At 42.0% G+C, this 16,438-nt stretch overlaps 3 protein-coding genes across 7 annotated transcripts in view; all 3 read right to left on the reverse strand.

The window, feature by feature from the left end:
* Positions 1–389, reverse strand: part of znf410 (zinc finger protein 410) — a 27,541-nt gene extending 27,152 nt beyond the window's left edge. For all 3 annotated transcript variants that reach the window (XM_050058164.1, XM_050058162.1, XM_050058161.1), the window contains exon 1: positions 291–389. The gene's annotated coding sequence lies outside the window, so the exon portion shown is untranslated. The remainder of the gene's footprint in view (positions 1–290) is intronic.
* Positions 1–16,438, reverse strand: part of LOC126398660 (vascular endothelial growth factor A-like) — a 193,839-nt gene that overhangs the window by 160,884 nt on the left and 16,517 nt on the right. The gene's annotated exons all lie outside the window — the stretch shown is intronic.
* Positions 2,240–16,198, reverse strand: cipcb (CLOCK-interacting pacemaker b). Of its 3 annotated transcripts, none has more exons than XM_050058173.1 (4): positions 16,089–16,198; positions 9,981–10,131; positions 9,732–9,895; positions 2,240–7,964 (listed from the first exon to the last, which is right to left on the reverse strand). In XM_050058173.1, exons 2-4 carry the CDS (start codon positions 10,087–10,089, stop codon positions 7,044–7,046), a joined length of 1,194 nt encoding a protein of 397 aa, XP_049914130.1. In that variant the 5' UTR covers positions 10,090–10,131; positions 16,089–16,198; the 3' UTR covers positions 2,240–7,043. The 3 variants fall into 3 exon arrangements, with proteins under 3 accessions (XP_049914130.1, XP_049914127.1, XP_049914128.1); XM_050058170.1 differs by having other exon boundaries at positions 15,765–16,132; XM_050058171.1 differs by lacking the exon at positions 16,089–16,198 and adding an exon at positions 11,191–11,291 and having other exon boundaries at positions 9,981–11,144.

Consider the following 16,438-nt stretch of genomic DNA (forward strand, 5'->3'; position numbering starts at 1 on the left):
GCTAACAGCGAGCAGCTACAAGTTGATAATTTAACACCAATAACCAGCCGAACAGAGCAGCTAACTGTGGCTAAAGCTCGACAGCACCGCGTCAGTCCAAACTGTGTTGGATAAGACAGATGACAGTCTGCCTTGTTAAGTTAGCTAGCAGGGTTAGCAGTTACCAAACTAGCTACCGAGGCTAACAGACAGATGTTAGCTGCCCGGTGTCAGAGCCCGGCGGCTCGCGACACACCGAGCGTTTATTTAACGTCGTTAAATCTTCAGTAACATTTTAATAAATCATTTACCTTGTTATTGTTGTGTAGCTGAGCTCAAGAGTGAGAGTACTGGGCTTCTTCTTCTTCTTTGATGTTTAATGGTAGCTAGCATCATTAGCGTCGCATTACTGCCATCTGCTGGAGGACTTCTTCTTCTTCTTCGTTTTTTTGGCGGGCTACAAACCAAAGTTAAAGGTGCAGGTCGCCACCTACTGTTACCAGAGGGTGTGACATCCTGATTTTAAACAACGAAAACTGGCACAAATAAAATAAAAATTAATTAATAAAAGAAAAGAAAAGAAAAGAAAAAAGTCAATAAAACTAGCACAAATAAAATAAAAATAATTAATAAAACTTTAAAAATAAGTTTACAAAACTAGCATAAATAAAATAAAAATAATTAATAAAACTTTAAAAATAAGTTTACAAAACTAGCACAAATAAAACAAAAATTAATAAAAGAAAAGAAATAAGTCAGCTCAGTGTGTACATGTGATGATGGTTTGGACTGATTTTCAGTTGGATCTTGATAAAGAAATGTGTCTTACAGGACATGATTAATTATCAATATTCAACAATCATAGCTTCTCCAGTAGTGAACAATCACACCACCCAGTGGTCAAAACTGTGAACTACAATGTAAAGCCAGATCAACTTCACTCTGGATCAGAAAGTTATGGAGGCATTATCGCTTGTTGGTGAGTTAATAAATAGATAAATAAATAAATATCCATTTCCAAATACCTGAAAAATTAAAGACATTGTAGATTTAAAGTTAGTGACCAGGGAAATGTTTTTATCTTTTCATTGTACTGGAACATTGTCTCCTGATAAGTATGTACGTGTATTCTTATCAATAGGTCTTATATTAAATATATTAATTAATTATTTTGTTTGTTTGATTATTTTCTGTGTTTGAGCAGTGGTGAAAAGAGGCTGTAGCCAATGAGAGGAATTCTATTCTTCGCTTTTTCTTGTAATTTTGAAGCGAAGATGCAACAATTAGTCGATCAGTTGATCAGTCAATTGAAAGAAAATTAAAGAAACTACAACTATTTTGATAAACCATTGTTTCAGTCATTTTTCAAGCAAAAGCATTTAACGTTTGCTGCTTCAAGCTTCAGAAAGGTGAGATTTGCTGTTTTTCTTCATCATTTATGAAGTTATAAATGATCAGTTGAGTTTTGGACTGTTTGTTTGACAGAAGAAGCAACTTGAAAATGTCACGCTGGACTCTGAAAATAATCGTTAGTTGCAGCTCTATTTTTAGTACCTTTATTTGAAACCTTTATTTAAAGGCTGTGCACCCACACAGGTGTCCTCCTGTCTTATTCTGGCTGATTAGACCTCCATACTGAAAAATAATTCTCCTGTCGTCTGTTGTGACATTTTCCTTCATATGACATCTGCAGTGTCCCACCAAAGACCTTAATCTGATAACTCACTGCCAATTATTTAACAAGATCTCCTAATTAAGGCCTATTTGAGGGGAAGTGCACTGAGATCAGACCGTTAATCCTCTGTATGTTAACACATGTACAGAGTAGAGTGTAGAACAAATACTGTGTCTACCACACATACATTTTGACTTTTGGGTATTTATAACAGGCAGATTGAGTTCTAAAAATGTAAAGAATAAACATCCCGATCATTTGACAGCAGAGGAAAAGAGGCATCATAAGCTTCATAATCTCGTGTTTGCAGATCCACACATCGTTCAGTGTCTGTGTCGTCCATTTGTACACGAGATGTTTTTAACCACTAACTTTCTCTGTTTGCTGGTGTGATGAGAGGTGTGTGGAAAACTCCAAAAATAATCATCTCAGTCTTCCTTCTTCTCACCTCTATCCAAGATTCAAAACTTGAGGCTCCTCCTCATGTAAACGTCTGATCTGACTTAATAAACTCATCATGCAGTCGCAATAATTCAGCCTAATATAAATGTAAAATGAGGCGTTTAACATCAAACCCGACAGACATTGTTTCTTTGGAATGACATTTATTACACCAGCGATGAGCCTCTAATGTAAATGTACAAAAATAACCCTAAAGCATGTTACAGCAAAACCTCTTCATCATATTTTACTGTTCTTTGATTGATACTGAAGCATTATTATTTATGACAAGTCCCAAACTGCAAAGCATGAAACAGATGTTTTGGTTAAGTCCCATTACATTTATATTTTTAGAATTGAAAAACGATTGCCAGCGAATACATCCAATCTGCCTAATTCCACTGAAGTGTTTCCACCACACTTGCTGTTTCACATAAAAATAACCCCAGTAATTATCTGGGGTGATAATTATTTTGTCCATTTCAAGTGAAACATTTTCATTAAACAATCAAAATCCTTTCACAAACATTTTCAGCATCTTTAAAATGAAATGAGGCCGACATTTAGATAAAAACTCACACACTTTACAGTGTTGTAAAATTACAAGTGTCTGACTGTACAAGCAAAACTAGTCTTTACTCCTCGTCAGTTAACGCCTGGGTTATAAAGTTGAACCTAAAAAAAACTGCGCTCACATAACATGATGTCACAACGACAGCAATAACAACCATGACACAGCGTGGAGCATATAGAAACACAGACTTATGGTTTGATACAGTTCAGTCCCGTAAACTGAGCCCAGCTTTACAGTGAGCTGATGGCAGCCGCTCTCTAATGAATTCATGTGCTATGGTAACAGCTGATGGCAGCAAAGAAGGAACCCTCCTACGGAAGAAAGTCACGACTGGTGTTGTTGTGCTATTTTCAGCCAAAACTCCACTGACGTTTGATATTTCTGTTCCAGTATCAGGACAAGATCTAATTTCAGCAGATCATCAGATTGTGGACCTTTTAAGGAGCAGTGTGTAGGATTTAGTGGCATCTAGCAGCAGCCAGATAAAACCTCTCCCATGTGCCAAACATTAGCTCCTGGTTAGAATTCCTCCAGTATTCATTGTTCAGGATATTTTTAAGTGGGAGTCAAATTATCCACAGGTGTCTCCTCCTCTCGAAAAGAAACGGATCAGGTGATTAAAACCAGTAAAAACACTTAATAAGGCAGTTTAAGGTTTCAAATGAGTGGCACCTGCTAATGTGTGCTCACCTTATTTCTCTGATAGTTTAAGATCCAGCCGTTTAGGAGGATTTTAACCTGGAGCCCAATCGTCCGTAAAGGTCTCTTCCTCTCCAAAACAAACAGACCGGAGGATTTTAACTGGTGAAAATCTGTTCTTCCACTGCAGTCCAGCTTGTCACAGAGGGGCTGCCGACTATGGCGACTGATACAGAAATGTCAATGCACGCTGCAACATGGCAGACTCTATAGACAAGGACCGGCTCCCCGTGTAGATATAAACGGCAAATTCTATGGTAACAAAAACACAATGACTCTTATTTACCAGTTATTATACACTAAAGAAAGCGTACTTATTAGGGCTGGGCGATATGTCCTGACAATTATATCCCGGTATTTTCAGGCTATATCGCGATACACAATATATATATCTTGATATTTTTAAACATCCTAAAAGCACTTCATTAATGCTGGAACAGTGACGAAATCAAACATTACAATATTTCAGTATTTCTGACCAAATACCCTCTCTGATGCACAAAAAGCATCCTCAGAAAATATTAAAACAATTTGATTTGTGATCAATAATTATCAATAATGTGGATATAACAACTACGTGGGTTAAGGCAAGTGTTAATACACATAAAAAGTCTGGTAAGTTGATAGATTTTCATCACTTTACTGTAATTGAGCCTTTAGTACGAGGGGGAAAACCCCCACAAATGATGCCATATCATGATGATATCCAAAATCTAGGACGATATATATAGTCTCATATCTCGATAACGATATAATATCTTCATACTGCCCAGCTCTAATACTTATTATATTTTATTCATGTCAATGTATCCCCCCTAAATCCTGCACACTGGACCTTTAAGATGGAACAATATTGACATAAATTCCAAGAACATAGTGCGGTTTTTGCATCTGATTGAGAAGGAATTGGTTGACAAAAGTTTGAATGATCACATCAAATATGTTTACACAGTTAAAGACAGAATATGAAAAAACATGCGAAACTGCTCGTAATTAAAATAAAAAATAAGTGTTATGCATGGCTGTCCTATAGGAATAGTATGTATACACTGGTAGTGTGCTTACGATGCCTCTCAATGCACTTCAAGTAATTTAAAAAGACTCGCAGTCTGCCTCAAAGGTGCTACCGTAGCTGCCGAAATTATTTTAGTGCAAATGCAAAGTTCTGTGACATACACTGGGTTTGGATATTAAGGCCATAATTTAATTACAAACATACAAAAAGTTCATGTCAAGCATCACAAAGCTCCACAGCTGTTCCTAATTTGGACAACGCAATTGTTTCTTTAAACTCAGGAGGCCCAAACTTGAGCTGGTCTCCATCACTCCATGGTTGTCTTAGTGGTTCACAAAATGAATATGTCATACAGGCGAAAACAGACAAATCCTCAACAAAAACAAAGTCTGCACTTAAGTTAGACAATATTGCCACGTTAAATTACATCCATGAGTATATAAAAAACACACATGTAACAAATGGCAGAGCTCATACAAAAGTTACTGATAAATATGGTTGCACTATAGGAAGCACCCTCTACAGTGGGATGTTATCAGGAAGCATCTAAATGCCTAAGAGCTTCACTTCTAGCCACTTTGTATTACAGCTGCCATCAACATGATGGGAATGCTAAACTTGAAACAGTCAACATGCCAGATCTTCCACATCAAGTTTAAAACGCAGCAGGAACTGAAAGACACTTGAGGCACGTTTGTCTATTTAAAGATGCTGACTGGCAGGCAGCCCTGGACAACATTCAACGTCACGAGATCATTCCCGTACGCCCGTCATCGTAATCGTCGATTTTACACAATTGTAGCTGCTGCGTGAAATAATTTAGATTATGTACACTCTTTGACTGTTAGCTGGATGTCTGGTGAGCAACACGTCAGTATCAGTGGAGCATAGATGAGAGGACTACCATGAATGATGCAAACGACAGAAACGTCAACCTTATTCAGTTAATGTAGTGAAACATTCTGTTTTCAGGACGAGTAGTACGCTGATGTTTTTCAGTTTTACATGAGAACACCTTGTCATGCACTGGTAAAGTTTACAGGTCCAGTCTTGGGGTTTTAATCAAGCTCTCTGATTCGGAGCTTGTACTGTGCATTTCAAAAGAGCTTGGTATTCATCCACTGCTTCATGCGTTGGATCCAAATCTCTCAGGGTCTTGATTGCCAATGAGCAGAAGATTTCTGTGCAGCAGAGAGGCAGCTTCAGAGGAAAAGATGTCGTCAGGCTCAGTATGGCACAACAGTGAGTTGTGGCTACGGCCCCGTTCGACTGTAGGTCCCCAACACACCGAGCCGACAGCTGGTGACCAGGCAGCGCTTAGAATGTGTGGCCGACCATCGCGCATGTGTCCTTCACTGATGGCGCCAGTCGACCTTATCTGCGGCTGTCTGGATGATTAAGCTTGTTGAATCAGTGACAGAGGCAATTAGCGAGAGGTCTCAGTGACCTTGCAAATCTGTGATTTTGCTGATTTAATGGGGTTTCTTCCAATTTTTCACTTCTGTTCTTTTCCCACAAGCTAAAGACTGAGGGCTGACCTGAATGCTTCAAAGCTTCACTTGGTGTGGTAATAAACGTCTAAATCAGTACTTGCATGCTTTGTTTTGTTTTTTCACCAGTAAGGACAAAGAAAAGGTGAGATGAATTGTGAATGTTTATCTGTGGCTGACAACTGCAGTAAAGCACCTGCTTTTCATTTAGTGATGCAGCCTGACCCACAGTGTTCAAGTTATTAATAACTTAAAGAAACACTGCGTGCAATAGTCCACCTTCCACCCTCTCTACCTCTCCCACACACAGCAGCACTATGTCCTTACAAGGCTGGGTTGGGTTCGGGTGGTTGATTAGCATATATAAATACGCCCCCAGGACCTGTTGCATGATATAGAAGCTTTGAATATTCGCAGGTAATTATAACAGAAGCTTTGAAGGCCCAAAAATGGCATTCAGGACAGCACTACTACAGACTGCTAGCCGACAACGTCAAGGTGCAGCAAAGCAAAGTGTCCACTGAAACTTTTTTAAGGTGGTAAACCCATATTCTCAGTTCACAATCTGAGCACACTGGATTCTGAGCTATATTTACAAATTCTGTGGCAAAAATGGTAATTTAGTTTGTTGGTAAAGATTCTCAGTCATCCAGGTCATGATAATCTTGACTGTTACATCGTAGGCAACTGGACTTGCTTGGCAGAACAGAAGAAGCCTCTTAGATGAGAGGGGAAATGTCCAGTTACCTACGATACAGCACTTAAGGTAGTCTAGTCTACTTTGCTTCTCTTTCCATGATGTTCCTGAATTATAAACACAGACTGCTGACTAAAATATGACTTCTCACATAAACACAAAACGTGTGCACACTGGGAGTCAACTGGCCACCAGCTGCAGTCTTATGATGAGTTCAAGTGCAGGACGTGAGGCAACAAAAAGTCTTCATCTGCACTAATTCTTCGAGGTCAGCTTGGTGTGTCAGGGCCCTGAGGCAGCCTGCAGCCAAAATGTAGGCCACAGCTCACTGTGTGAGAGAGTCTGAGAGTGGGTGTGTATTGTGGAGCACATTACTCTCGGTCCATCTGTCTCTATACAGTCCAGCCCCCCCGACCCTGGTCTGCCTTTCCCCATCTCAGTCTAAAGGATTAGTGCCCAGCACTAGACTAGGTCTAATCTGCCTTTAAGCTGGTCTGAGCAGCTCTCTCCCTCTCTTTCTCCCCGTCTTCCTCCTGAAGACTGGCCTGCAGCTTTACAAAGATGCTGGTGTCACCGCTACACAGAGCCTGAAGGAAGAGGTCTGTGTGCTCTTTTAGCCGGTCTAGGTCGCCCTGGGTGCGTCGGTTCAGCCTGTGGAGCTCCTTGGTGCGCAGTGCAATGTCCAGCAGGCCTGATTTGCTCAGGATGTTGTAAGTGTTGCAGAAGCGCTTCCTCTTTGTATCAGCATCACTGTCACTATGGTTATATTGTTCTAGTGAGCTGTTGTCCTGGATGACCATCCGGGGATCAGGGCCAGTGGTGTGAGTAACAGACAGGGAGGTGGAAAACTCTGCCTGGCCGACAGCTGATGAAGGCCTCTCCCTGGCAGGACTACTGCTGGCCCTGGTTTCTGTTGTGGGCAGAGAGAGTCGGCTCTGGAGCAGAGGGGACGTGGTGCTGGGGGTAGCAGGAAGACTGGGAGTGGTTGAGCCAGAGTTACTGGCACCACCACACAGATTTTTCTGCTGCTTCTCTTTCGGACAGTGTTCCCGGTGGGTGGACGTCAAGCTACTACCCTTCTCTGACCCAGAAGAGGAGGAGGTGCTGGAGGAAGACGAGGAACCAGTTCCTCTCCCTGAAGAACTGGAGCTGTCTCCAGGATGTGGAGCGATCTTGGGGTAGGATTTCAGGATTGGAAGATACTTCTTAGGGCGTCTGTGTCTAGATGAGGCTTCTTTGGAGGCGGGTGAAGCTTGACGAGAGACCACAGGCTGAAGGAAGACCACCTGAGGCTGCTGGACAACAGGCTGGACAACAGGCTGAACGACAGGCTGAACCACCTCCACTGTAGGACTGAACCCCCAGGGCTTCAGAGCAGGAGGATTATCTCGAGGCTACAAGGGGAACAAAGTCAAAATTGAGAGTTTTGAAAACAGGCAGATCCCACAAGCACTTGCCTGTTTTACATGTTTCTTTTTCATTGTTTGGGACACAATGAAAAATAATTTTAAAAATGTGGGAAAATGTTCTTATTGAATTATTTAAATTGTATTCATCTACCACACAATTCAACACTTTTCTGGTGACATGTGCTAAAATCATAAAACACAGAATTCAGAAAAACGAAAACAAATTTCATGGGGGTCCTATTCATTATTTGTACTTGACATACAACTCCTATTATCAGTACTTTTAAGAATTCTAAGACATTTTCTGATGGTTAACTGTCAGTATTATTAGCACCAACGCCCACACAGTTTTGTCATGGCCACATAGCAACCCAGTCAGTTGTTATCAGATAACTAATCCTCCTTATATCTGACCACACGTTCAACCTGCGTCAGATCCATTCATGAAACAGCTGTCTCAGGTCAGTCTCAGGTTATGATCATTATCAGAGACTCATTACATAAATATAACAATTATACATATTAATTATACGTAATTATACATTAGATAAATATAACATAAAGCTTAATTTTAATTCCTCTTCACCTCTCAGTGCTTCGCTTAGTCGCTTGCTGACCTTTACGTTCATGCTTTCCACTTCCCGCTCTTCATCTCCGGAGGCACAAAAATAACTTTTGTACTCCGATATCTCTAAATTAATTTCCATGTCTAATAGAGATGTCTGATCACCCCAGTTCATGGGAGGGTCAGATGATGTGTACCAACACAGCTCATTCATTCAGGCAAACTGCACACACAGGTTACACCTAAACTGTGTCTGTAATAATGAGTATAACTAGTACCAATGTCATATACTCGACAATAAAGACAGCTTGAGACACACACTGTGGCACTGACAATTCTATTTAAACAGAAACCTAAAATTGAGTTGTTTAAACAGAAATAGAAAGCTGCATTGCAGTGATATGGTGGAAATATGGCATTTAATTTATTCATTCATAAATTCATTTTTCTTAACCCCTTATCCCGTTAGGGGTTGCCAGGGGACTGGAGACTTTTCAAGCTGATGTTGAGCGACAGGCAGGGTTCACCCTGGACAGGTCACCAGACTATCACAGGGCTGACACATAGAGACAGACAACCATTCACACTCACATTCACACCTACGGACAATTTAGAGTCACCAATTAACCTGCATGTCTTTGGACTGTGGGAGGAAGCTGGAGCACCTGGAGGAAACCCAAATGTGAACAGATTAAAGGCTGATTAACTGATTAAAAGTTAAACTAAACTGGTCTGCTTAGCAAACTGTTTGAAGCCAAAAGTCATAAAAACATGATTATCCCAAAAGGGAACCATAAATGAAGTAAACATCATTTATGGTTTTCACAGTCTGATCTTTTTTAATTTTCAATGAAATCTGACTTTCATTTTGAGCAAGTGGACTTTACTCTTCCGTCTCTGCTGTTGGTCAGCCAAGTAGTGTTGACCCTTTGTGAATGGTCAGTCTTTTTTTGGCGACTCAATCCAGGCAGCTGTGACTGGACTGTGAAAATCTATTTCAGCTAAACGCAAGCACAACAAAACTGGACCACAGCTTTCCTGTTCAGATCTGCTAGTATCATTGCCTGAGGTTAAAAGGTTGAGAGCTGAGCCTGAGTGGAGGCGGGGAACAAGTCCATCCACACAGATCAAGTTTTAAGCTTCACAGACTTTTAGGGTTGAGGATTTGCTGTGTAGCAGCTGGGTACCTGCTTGAGAAGGACGTTGTTCATGATGATCATGGGGGAGAGGCTGGAGTAGGAGCCTCCCACCACAGCCAGCTGAGAGGTCTGTGGTCCATGTTGTACAACAGGGCGGGGTGAATCCTCCGAGTCCGTGGTGTCCATGGTGCTCATGTGCTCCGAGCTTGCATCTAAAGACCAGGAAGAAGTGTAAGTGCAGTGAAGTGATATCATATTATCTAAGTATGTAAAACTGTGGCAAAAGCAAGGTCGAACCTGAGAACCCAGAGTCTCTCTCTGAGTCAGTGCGGGAGCCTCCAGACTTCATGATGCGTGGTCTGTTTGCTGTCCTTGAGTGAACCTCTGCCTTCCTCTTGGTGCTCATCTCCTTCCTGCTGTACTGACAATATCGTTGGCTCGACAGCAACTACATCAAAAATGACAGAATGTGTAGTTGTATACTTATTTACACTGCTCAGCCAAAACATTAAAACCACTGACAGGTGAAGTGAACGACATTGATCATCTTGTGACCTAGCAATGTTCGGTTGGGAAACCTTGAGTCCTGGCATCCATGTGGATGCCACTTGACACACGTCACCCACCCGTTAAAGCATCTGTAGGACCTCATAACACACATGATGACTCCAACGCCCTGGTGCGAGACACCACAGAAGACCCCCAGAAGTCCTGTATCCATGCCTCACCAGATTAGAGCCAAGTCAGGCCTAAGGGATCCCTGACATGGGTCTTGGGTAACTCTGGGATACCTGCACATCCCCCCGATGCTTGATCAGATTGGTGTCTGGAGAATTTGGAGGCCAGGGAATGCCTTGAGCTCTTTGTCATGTTCCTCAGGCCATTTCTGAGCAGTTTTTGTGGTGTGGCACGGCGCACTGTCCTGCCATCTGGGAGCACGGTTACCATGAGGAGGTGTACTTGGTCTGCAAAGGTGTTTGGGTGGGTGGTGCGTGTCAAGAGGCATCCCGGTAGAGCATTGCATTGTAACAAGATTAGCAATGTCGTTCACTTGGCTGATCGGTGTACAAAATCAACACAAAAGCTGAAAGGTTCAGTTAGAGCTGGGCAGCATGTCTATATCGTGCCATGGTCATATGTTAGTTATTTCAATATTGTAAAACAACCACCTCTTCCTTCTGACAGGCTGCATTAATGTCACACTTTGTCAGACGTTACTTGACAGTTCTAGGTGAGTGTAATGAACAACGAAAGTCTACCATATTACCTGTTTTGCCATCAATTTTTTCAATAACAACAACCACACTCCCCTACTTTTTTTATTATCAATACAGCTGAACAAAAACACCAAACATCATAGCTATTATTAGGGATGGGCATCAATTTTCGATTATCGATGATTGATTGTTAAGGCTTTTGATCGATCACAAATAATTCTGATCGATAGTCACAGTGTTAACTCTACAATGCCTGGCATAGGTCCGGCGAGCCGCCGTGCCAACGAGACCTACAATGCCTGGCATAGGTCCGGCGAGCCGCCGTGCCAACGAGACCCCCCGCCCGGCGAGTCGCCATACCAACGATACCCTTCCGCCCAGCGAACACGGCAGTCGCCATACCAACGATACCCTTCCGCCCAGCGAACACGGCGGCTCAACAGGCCTAGGAGACCCCCGCCGGACCTATGCCAGGCAAAAAATCAGAAACAGACGGAGGCTCTCATCGCTCTCCAAAGCCTCGGCGGCTTCCCTTGAGGCCTCTGAAAACACTACGCCATTGAAAGACGGAGGTTTTGCTGAAAACTGAAGCCTGTAACTCTGGCTGGCAACAGTTGTAAACACCCACGGGTGAACTGCGCATGCGCGCCATTCTTCCTCTTTGGTCTGGGGGGTCGAAGCTCAAAACTGTGGCAGCTGCGCTCTCTTGCGGCGACAGTCTACACTGCACTCTTTTGTTTTCTCTCTTTTGAAATACTCGCTTATCAATTAATCGTTAATTGATCATTAATTTTTTTTGATGATCGAATAATGAATTTTGATCGTTTGCCCATCCCTAGCTATTATAAACAAAATATTGTCAAACTGATGATACTGACGTTGAAGGGGAACACCTCCTTAACTTAATTAAGAATTCCAATGTGTTACTTCCATGGCGTAGGAAAGTTTAATCAATATTTGTAAACACAAGGGTAAAAAGTCTGGAGCTCCTCCATAGACAAGGAATACCTGTAATGTTTGAAGATTTATAGTTAAAGATGATGGTCTGACCTATCTGACGTTTCTGCTGTATTTATTTTATGTAATGTGTTGCGTCTTTTATAAACCAAATCTACTGGCATGGAAGTTTAACAATGTACTGCAGTGGACGGAGGCCACAGCAAAATGTATATCTGACACCTACAACAATCAATAAGAGCTATGTGAAAGCTATATTTCAATATCTTCTCCGTTTTACCTAACACACTTACTGATCGACACTGTGGTAGACCAACAACTCAGTGTCCTGCTAAGGTTAATTACTGTTTTTGTCAATGGCTTTAGTTCCCTGTTGGAAAAGGCCGTCTGACGGTGAGGTAAAACAGTGAAAATGTTCTGAATATCGCAAACACTTAAACTGTTATTGATTTTTTTGGTGGGCCTTTTAAAGGTGGCTTAAGACTATTGAAGCAGTATTTGCTTAGCGCTGTTTGAGTTTATGTATGTAATGCAAGGATTTTCTGCCAGGGGGTTATTGTAAATAAACATTGTGATTCGGCCTTTACTCAGAACATTCCCCTGAGTGCTCTCACTTGAGTGTGATAACATGGAAATGAATAATCCGTTTATGAGGCTTATCCTGGTCATGATCATATTTGGGATATGGTATTTACGTGAGCACGGAGTAATCAGGTTATTCATCTTCCCTGTGTACATCTCGGTGTCAGAGTACTCAAGCTACCACATTTGGGTTTATCATGACCAAAATATGATGTTTACATGCTCCAACACATAAATGGAAAACTCCAAATACCTGATCATGATCAAGTCATCCATGCCCATGTAAACGCACTCTCATCAATAACATCTTTCCCAATTCACTGTCTATGGAGCAGCTCCAGCCTTGATATTCTATGACAGTGATACTCAACTTGAGGCCTGTGTGGCCTTTTGACAATGAAAATTAACTGATTCACACTGGAATTTCTTGTACTTCTAATATAAATAAGGTGCCAGAGTGCGTACGAAAGCATCAATACAGAGCTTGTTTATATAAAAGTAAAGGGCCAGGGGAGGATCCCTCGAACCCCACAGCAGAGGTCCGGGCTAATTATTTATATATTGATCCTTAATGTTTATTTATTAACTTGTCCCTGGCCTCCTGTCATTTTGCAAAAGTGGCCCCCAGGCAAAGCAGACTAAGTATCCCTGCCATATGACTAGGGCTGCCCCTTGGAAGTTGGAGATTCAAACTGTCAGTTGGAGATCCCTCAGTCGACTGAGACTGCTTCAAGACGAGCAGTTGTTTTTGTGCAGTGTGCTTCTGGGGACATTTTGGTCCCCACATTTTGCTGCGACGTGAGCACTCTTGACTTTCACGCTACTGGTAGAGTCAGCTGCGGACGTGATGCAGCAGCATCGAGGAGGATAAACTTCCCATCGCAAGTCAACGAGATAACATTATCTGCTCTCCCCTGCTGAGTAGGGGTGAATCTGAAGCTCACGGGTACTTCATACGACACAGTCTTTGACTTTTGTTTGATATCTAATGTTGGCAAAAAATGTCGCACATTCCCAATCCATCGTTAGCACAGTTAGCTTGTTTACTATATTACATGGATGAGTCACACTCAGTATGTTTACATGCACAGTTAAGTCCAGCTATGGTTACAGCTCAACTAGGCCATATAATTGGACAACTGTTCTTGTCCCAGTATACAAGCAGGGGTCGAGGTATGTCCAACTCCACTTCAATAGGTGGCAATATGCCCCCTTTCAGTTTTTAGTATAGGAGCTTTTTTCGGTTGACCTACTATGTCACAGACCAAACAATCAAGCATCGTCCAGCTGTTCTGCCACTTTTTGAAAGTGTTTTCCTCCCATCCATATATTTAAAAGTATTGAACTCTTTCAGCCGCCACAGCATGAACTGTGTCTCCTCATCTGTCTGAAAATTAGGGCTGCCACTAACGATTATTTTCATTGTCGACTAATCTGTCGATTATTTCTTCGATTAGTCGACTAATCATTTCATCGAAAAATGTGTTAAAATGTTGAAAAATGTTGGTCTGTCTCGCCCAAACCCCAAAATTACGTCATCTAATGTCTTGTTTCATACTCACGCTAGGGCTGCCACGATTAGTTGACTAGCCGATGACTAATCGACTATTAAAATAATCGGTGACTATTTTAGTAGTCGACTAATCGCTATTAAAATAATCGGTGACTATTTTAGTAGTCGACTAATCGGTTTGAGTCATTTTTCATAGAAACATACTATAAAAGTACCAAAAATACTCTTACTGCAGCTTCTTACGTTCAGATATTGGCAGCTTTACACATTCTCCCATGACAGTGAACTAAAACCCTTTGGCGTGAGTATGAAACAAGACATTAGATGACGTAATTTTGGGGTTTGGGCGAGACAGGCCGTCATTTTTCAACATTTTAACACATTTTTCAATGAAATGATTAGTCGACTAATCGAAGAAATAATCGACAGATTAGTCAACAATGAAAATAATCGTTAGTGGCAGCCCTAACTCACGCCAAAAGGTTTTAGTTCACTGTCTCGGGAGAGTGTGTAAAGCTGCCAATATCTGAACGTAAGAAGCTGCAGTAAGAGTATTTTGGGGTACTTTTATAGTACTTTTCTATGAAAAATGACTCAAACCGATTAGTCGACTACTAAAATAGTCACCGATTATTTTAATAGTCGATTAGTCATCGACTAGTCGACTAATCGTGGCAGCCCTACTGAAAATACATGGCTCTAGATGCTGATTTCACCATGTCGTTATGGACTTCTTCTTCTATTATGCATTAAAATGGTATTCGACTTCCAGGTTGAAAACTGTGGAGCATGTGCAGAGCGCCTAGGCCAGTTTGGGTCTGACTGACTGTATACATGCAGGAGTAATTTGACTTTCAATCACATTATCTGGGTGTGTTATCTCGACTTTGAGAGATCCAATTTAGTACAATTTCAGTCGGACTAGCATGTTTACATATATTTTAAAAGTCTGGTTGGACTTACACAATAACTCAATTTTCTCTGTCATGTAAACATAGTGACTTAACGTCCCACTGAGCGTCTTTATTTTATTTTATTTTTTAAGATTATTTTTCTGGCTTTTAGCTGTTATTAGATAGGACTGTCCAAGCAGAAGCAGAGGAAGAGGGGTGGCGCACAGCAGGGGGCCGCGGCAGGGACATCACCCCTGCACATGGGACACCCACCTGCTCACAAAGCCATCGGGCGCCCCCCACTGAGCCCATTTAAAATGTGATATTGAAAAAAAACAACCACCCCAAAATCATCAAATTTTCGTATTCACAATGGTCAAACTCTCAGTGGGTACAGCCCTACCTATGACAGCACACATTTGAGTTTCAGCACTGTAGCACACTAGTTTGTGCAACTGTGAAAGTGTTGTTTATGTTCACTAATATTTTTGAACTGTCTGAGACCTTAGGTATAACATGTATGAATTTTGAAAACAGGTGAAGTTCCCCTTTAAAACATTAACTTAGCCAACAATGTAAAGATACAGTCACTTGCTTACGTTAGATTTTGTTAGTATGCGGCTAATGTATGTTAAAAATGACCACAAATTCATTCTGCATGACATTTAGAGGTGACGTTAGCTTGTTAACTGGGGCAACATTTGATATAAGACCTAACGTTAGCTAACTAGCTAACACAACTGAACACACAATAAAAGTTAGCTTTTTTTTTTTTTTTAGCTAACATTAGCATGCGTTAACGTTACGCGCTAACGGTTAAATGACATGCTAATGTTAGATCGATAGCAGACACGTAGTAGTCACGCAGTTAACGTCACAAAAACACCACAAGACGTTTGAGAAACACAAAAGAATTTGCCTGAGTTACGTTGTCCTCGGTTAAGTCCCACCGACGCTGACTTTAAAGCGGAGGGGAGACGTGCTTACAGCCGGGTCGAGGTGTCTGCTGTCTCGGAGACTTCAGTTCCTCGGTGTGGTCGCTGCTGCTGCTGCCGCCCAGCTACGTTGACTAGAACTCGGTGTTCCACGGTACAATACACGAGACACGCCGCCCCTCCCCTGTCCGCTCCGTCACATGCGGAGCACGGTGGCAAAAACAGCCGTTAACCGTCGCAGTTTAATTGTCTCCCGGTGGCGTCAAAACGGAAAGTGGACTACAGACAGACGGTGGGCTTTCACTCACCTAACGACAATTGTTCCCGGGCGGCGGAGGACACAAGCCACAGGGTATTAGATACAGACAATCTGCCATATTTGGAAGTTGGGGGCGTGGCGCTGTCTGGAGTACCGGCCACGTCACAGCTACACCCGCCCACTTGGTAGAATTCATGGCTTCTGATTGGCCCGCGCAGCCAGCAGCTGAAAAACGTGACCGCTGCAAATGTGTGGCAAGTTAAGGACATTGTGTTCGCTGTGTGCACAGTTAGGAGGTGTACTGTACAGTGCAGGCATCTCAAATGTACTGTCGGGGAATCCAGTGACGTGAGGCTGGGAGCGTAATGTACTGGTGTGTTACATAACAGGCTGGCTGGC

This window comes from Epinephelus moara, chromosome 12 (genome assembly GCF_006386435.1).
Source record: "Epinephelus moara isolate mb chromosome 12, YSFRI_EMoa_1.0, whole genome shotgun sequence".
In the NCBI taxonomy this organism is placed as follows: domain Eukaryota; kingdom Metazoa; phylum Chordata; class Actinopteri; order Perciformes; family Serranidae; genus Epinephelus; species Epinephelus moara.

Bases quoted from the DNA above. Each gene is read 5' to 3' on its own strand.
- cipcb (XM_050058173.1), bottom strand. From the start codon at position 10,089: ATGAGCACCAAGAGGAAGGCAGAGGTTCACTCAAGGACAGCAAACAGA. The intron at 9,896-9,980 runs GTTCGACCTTGC...CCTGGTCTTTAG, and splicing joins GAGAGACTCTGGGTTCTCAG to ATGCAAGCTCGGAGCACATG. The intron at 7,965-9,731 runs GTACCCAGCTGC...TTCCCCTTGTAG, and splicing joins ACAACGTCCTTCTCAAGCAG to CCTCGAGATAATCCTCCTGC.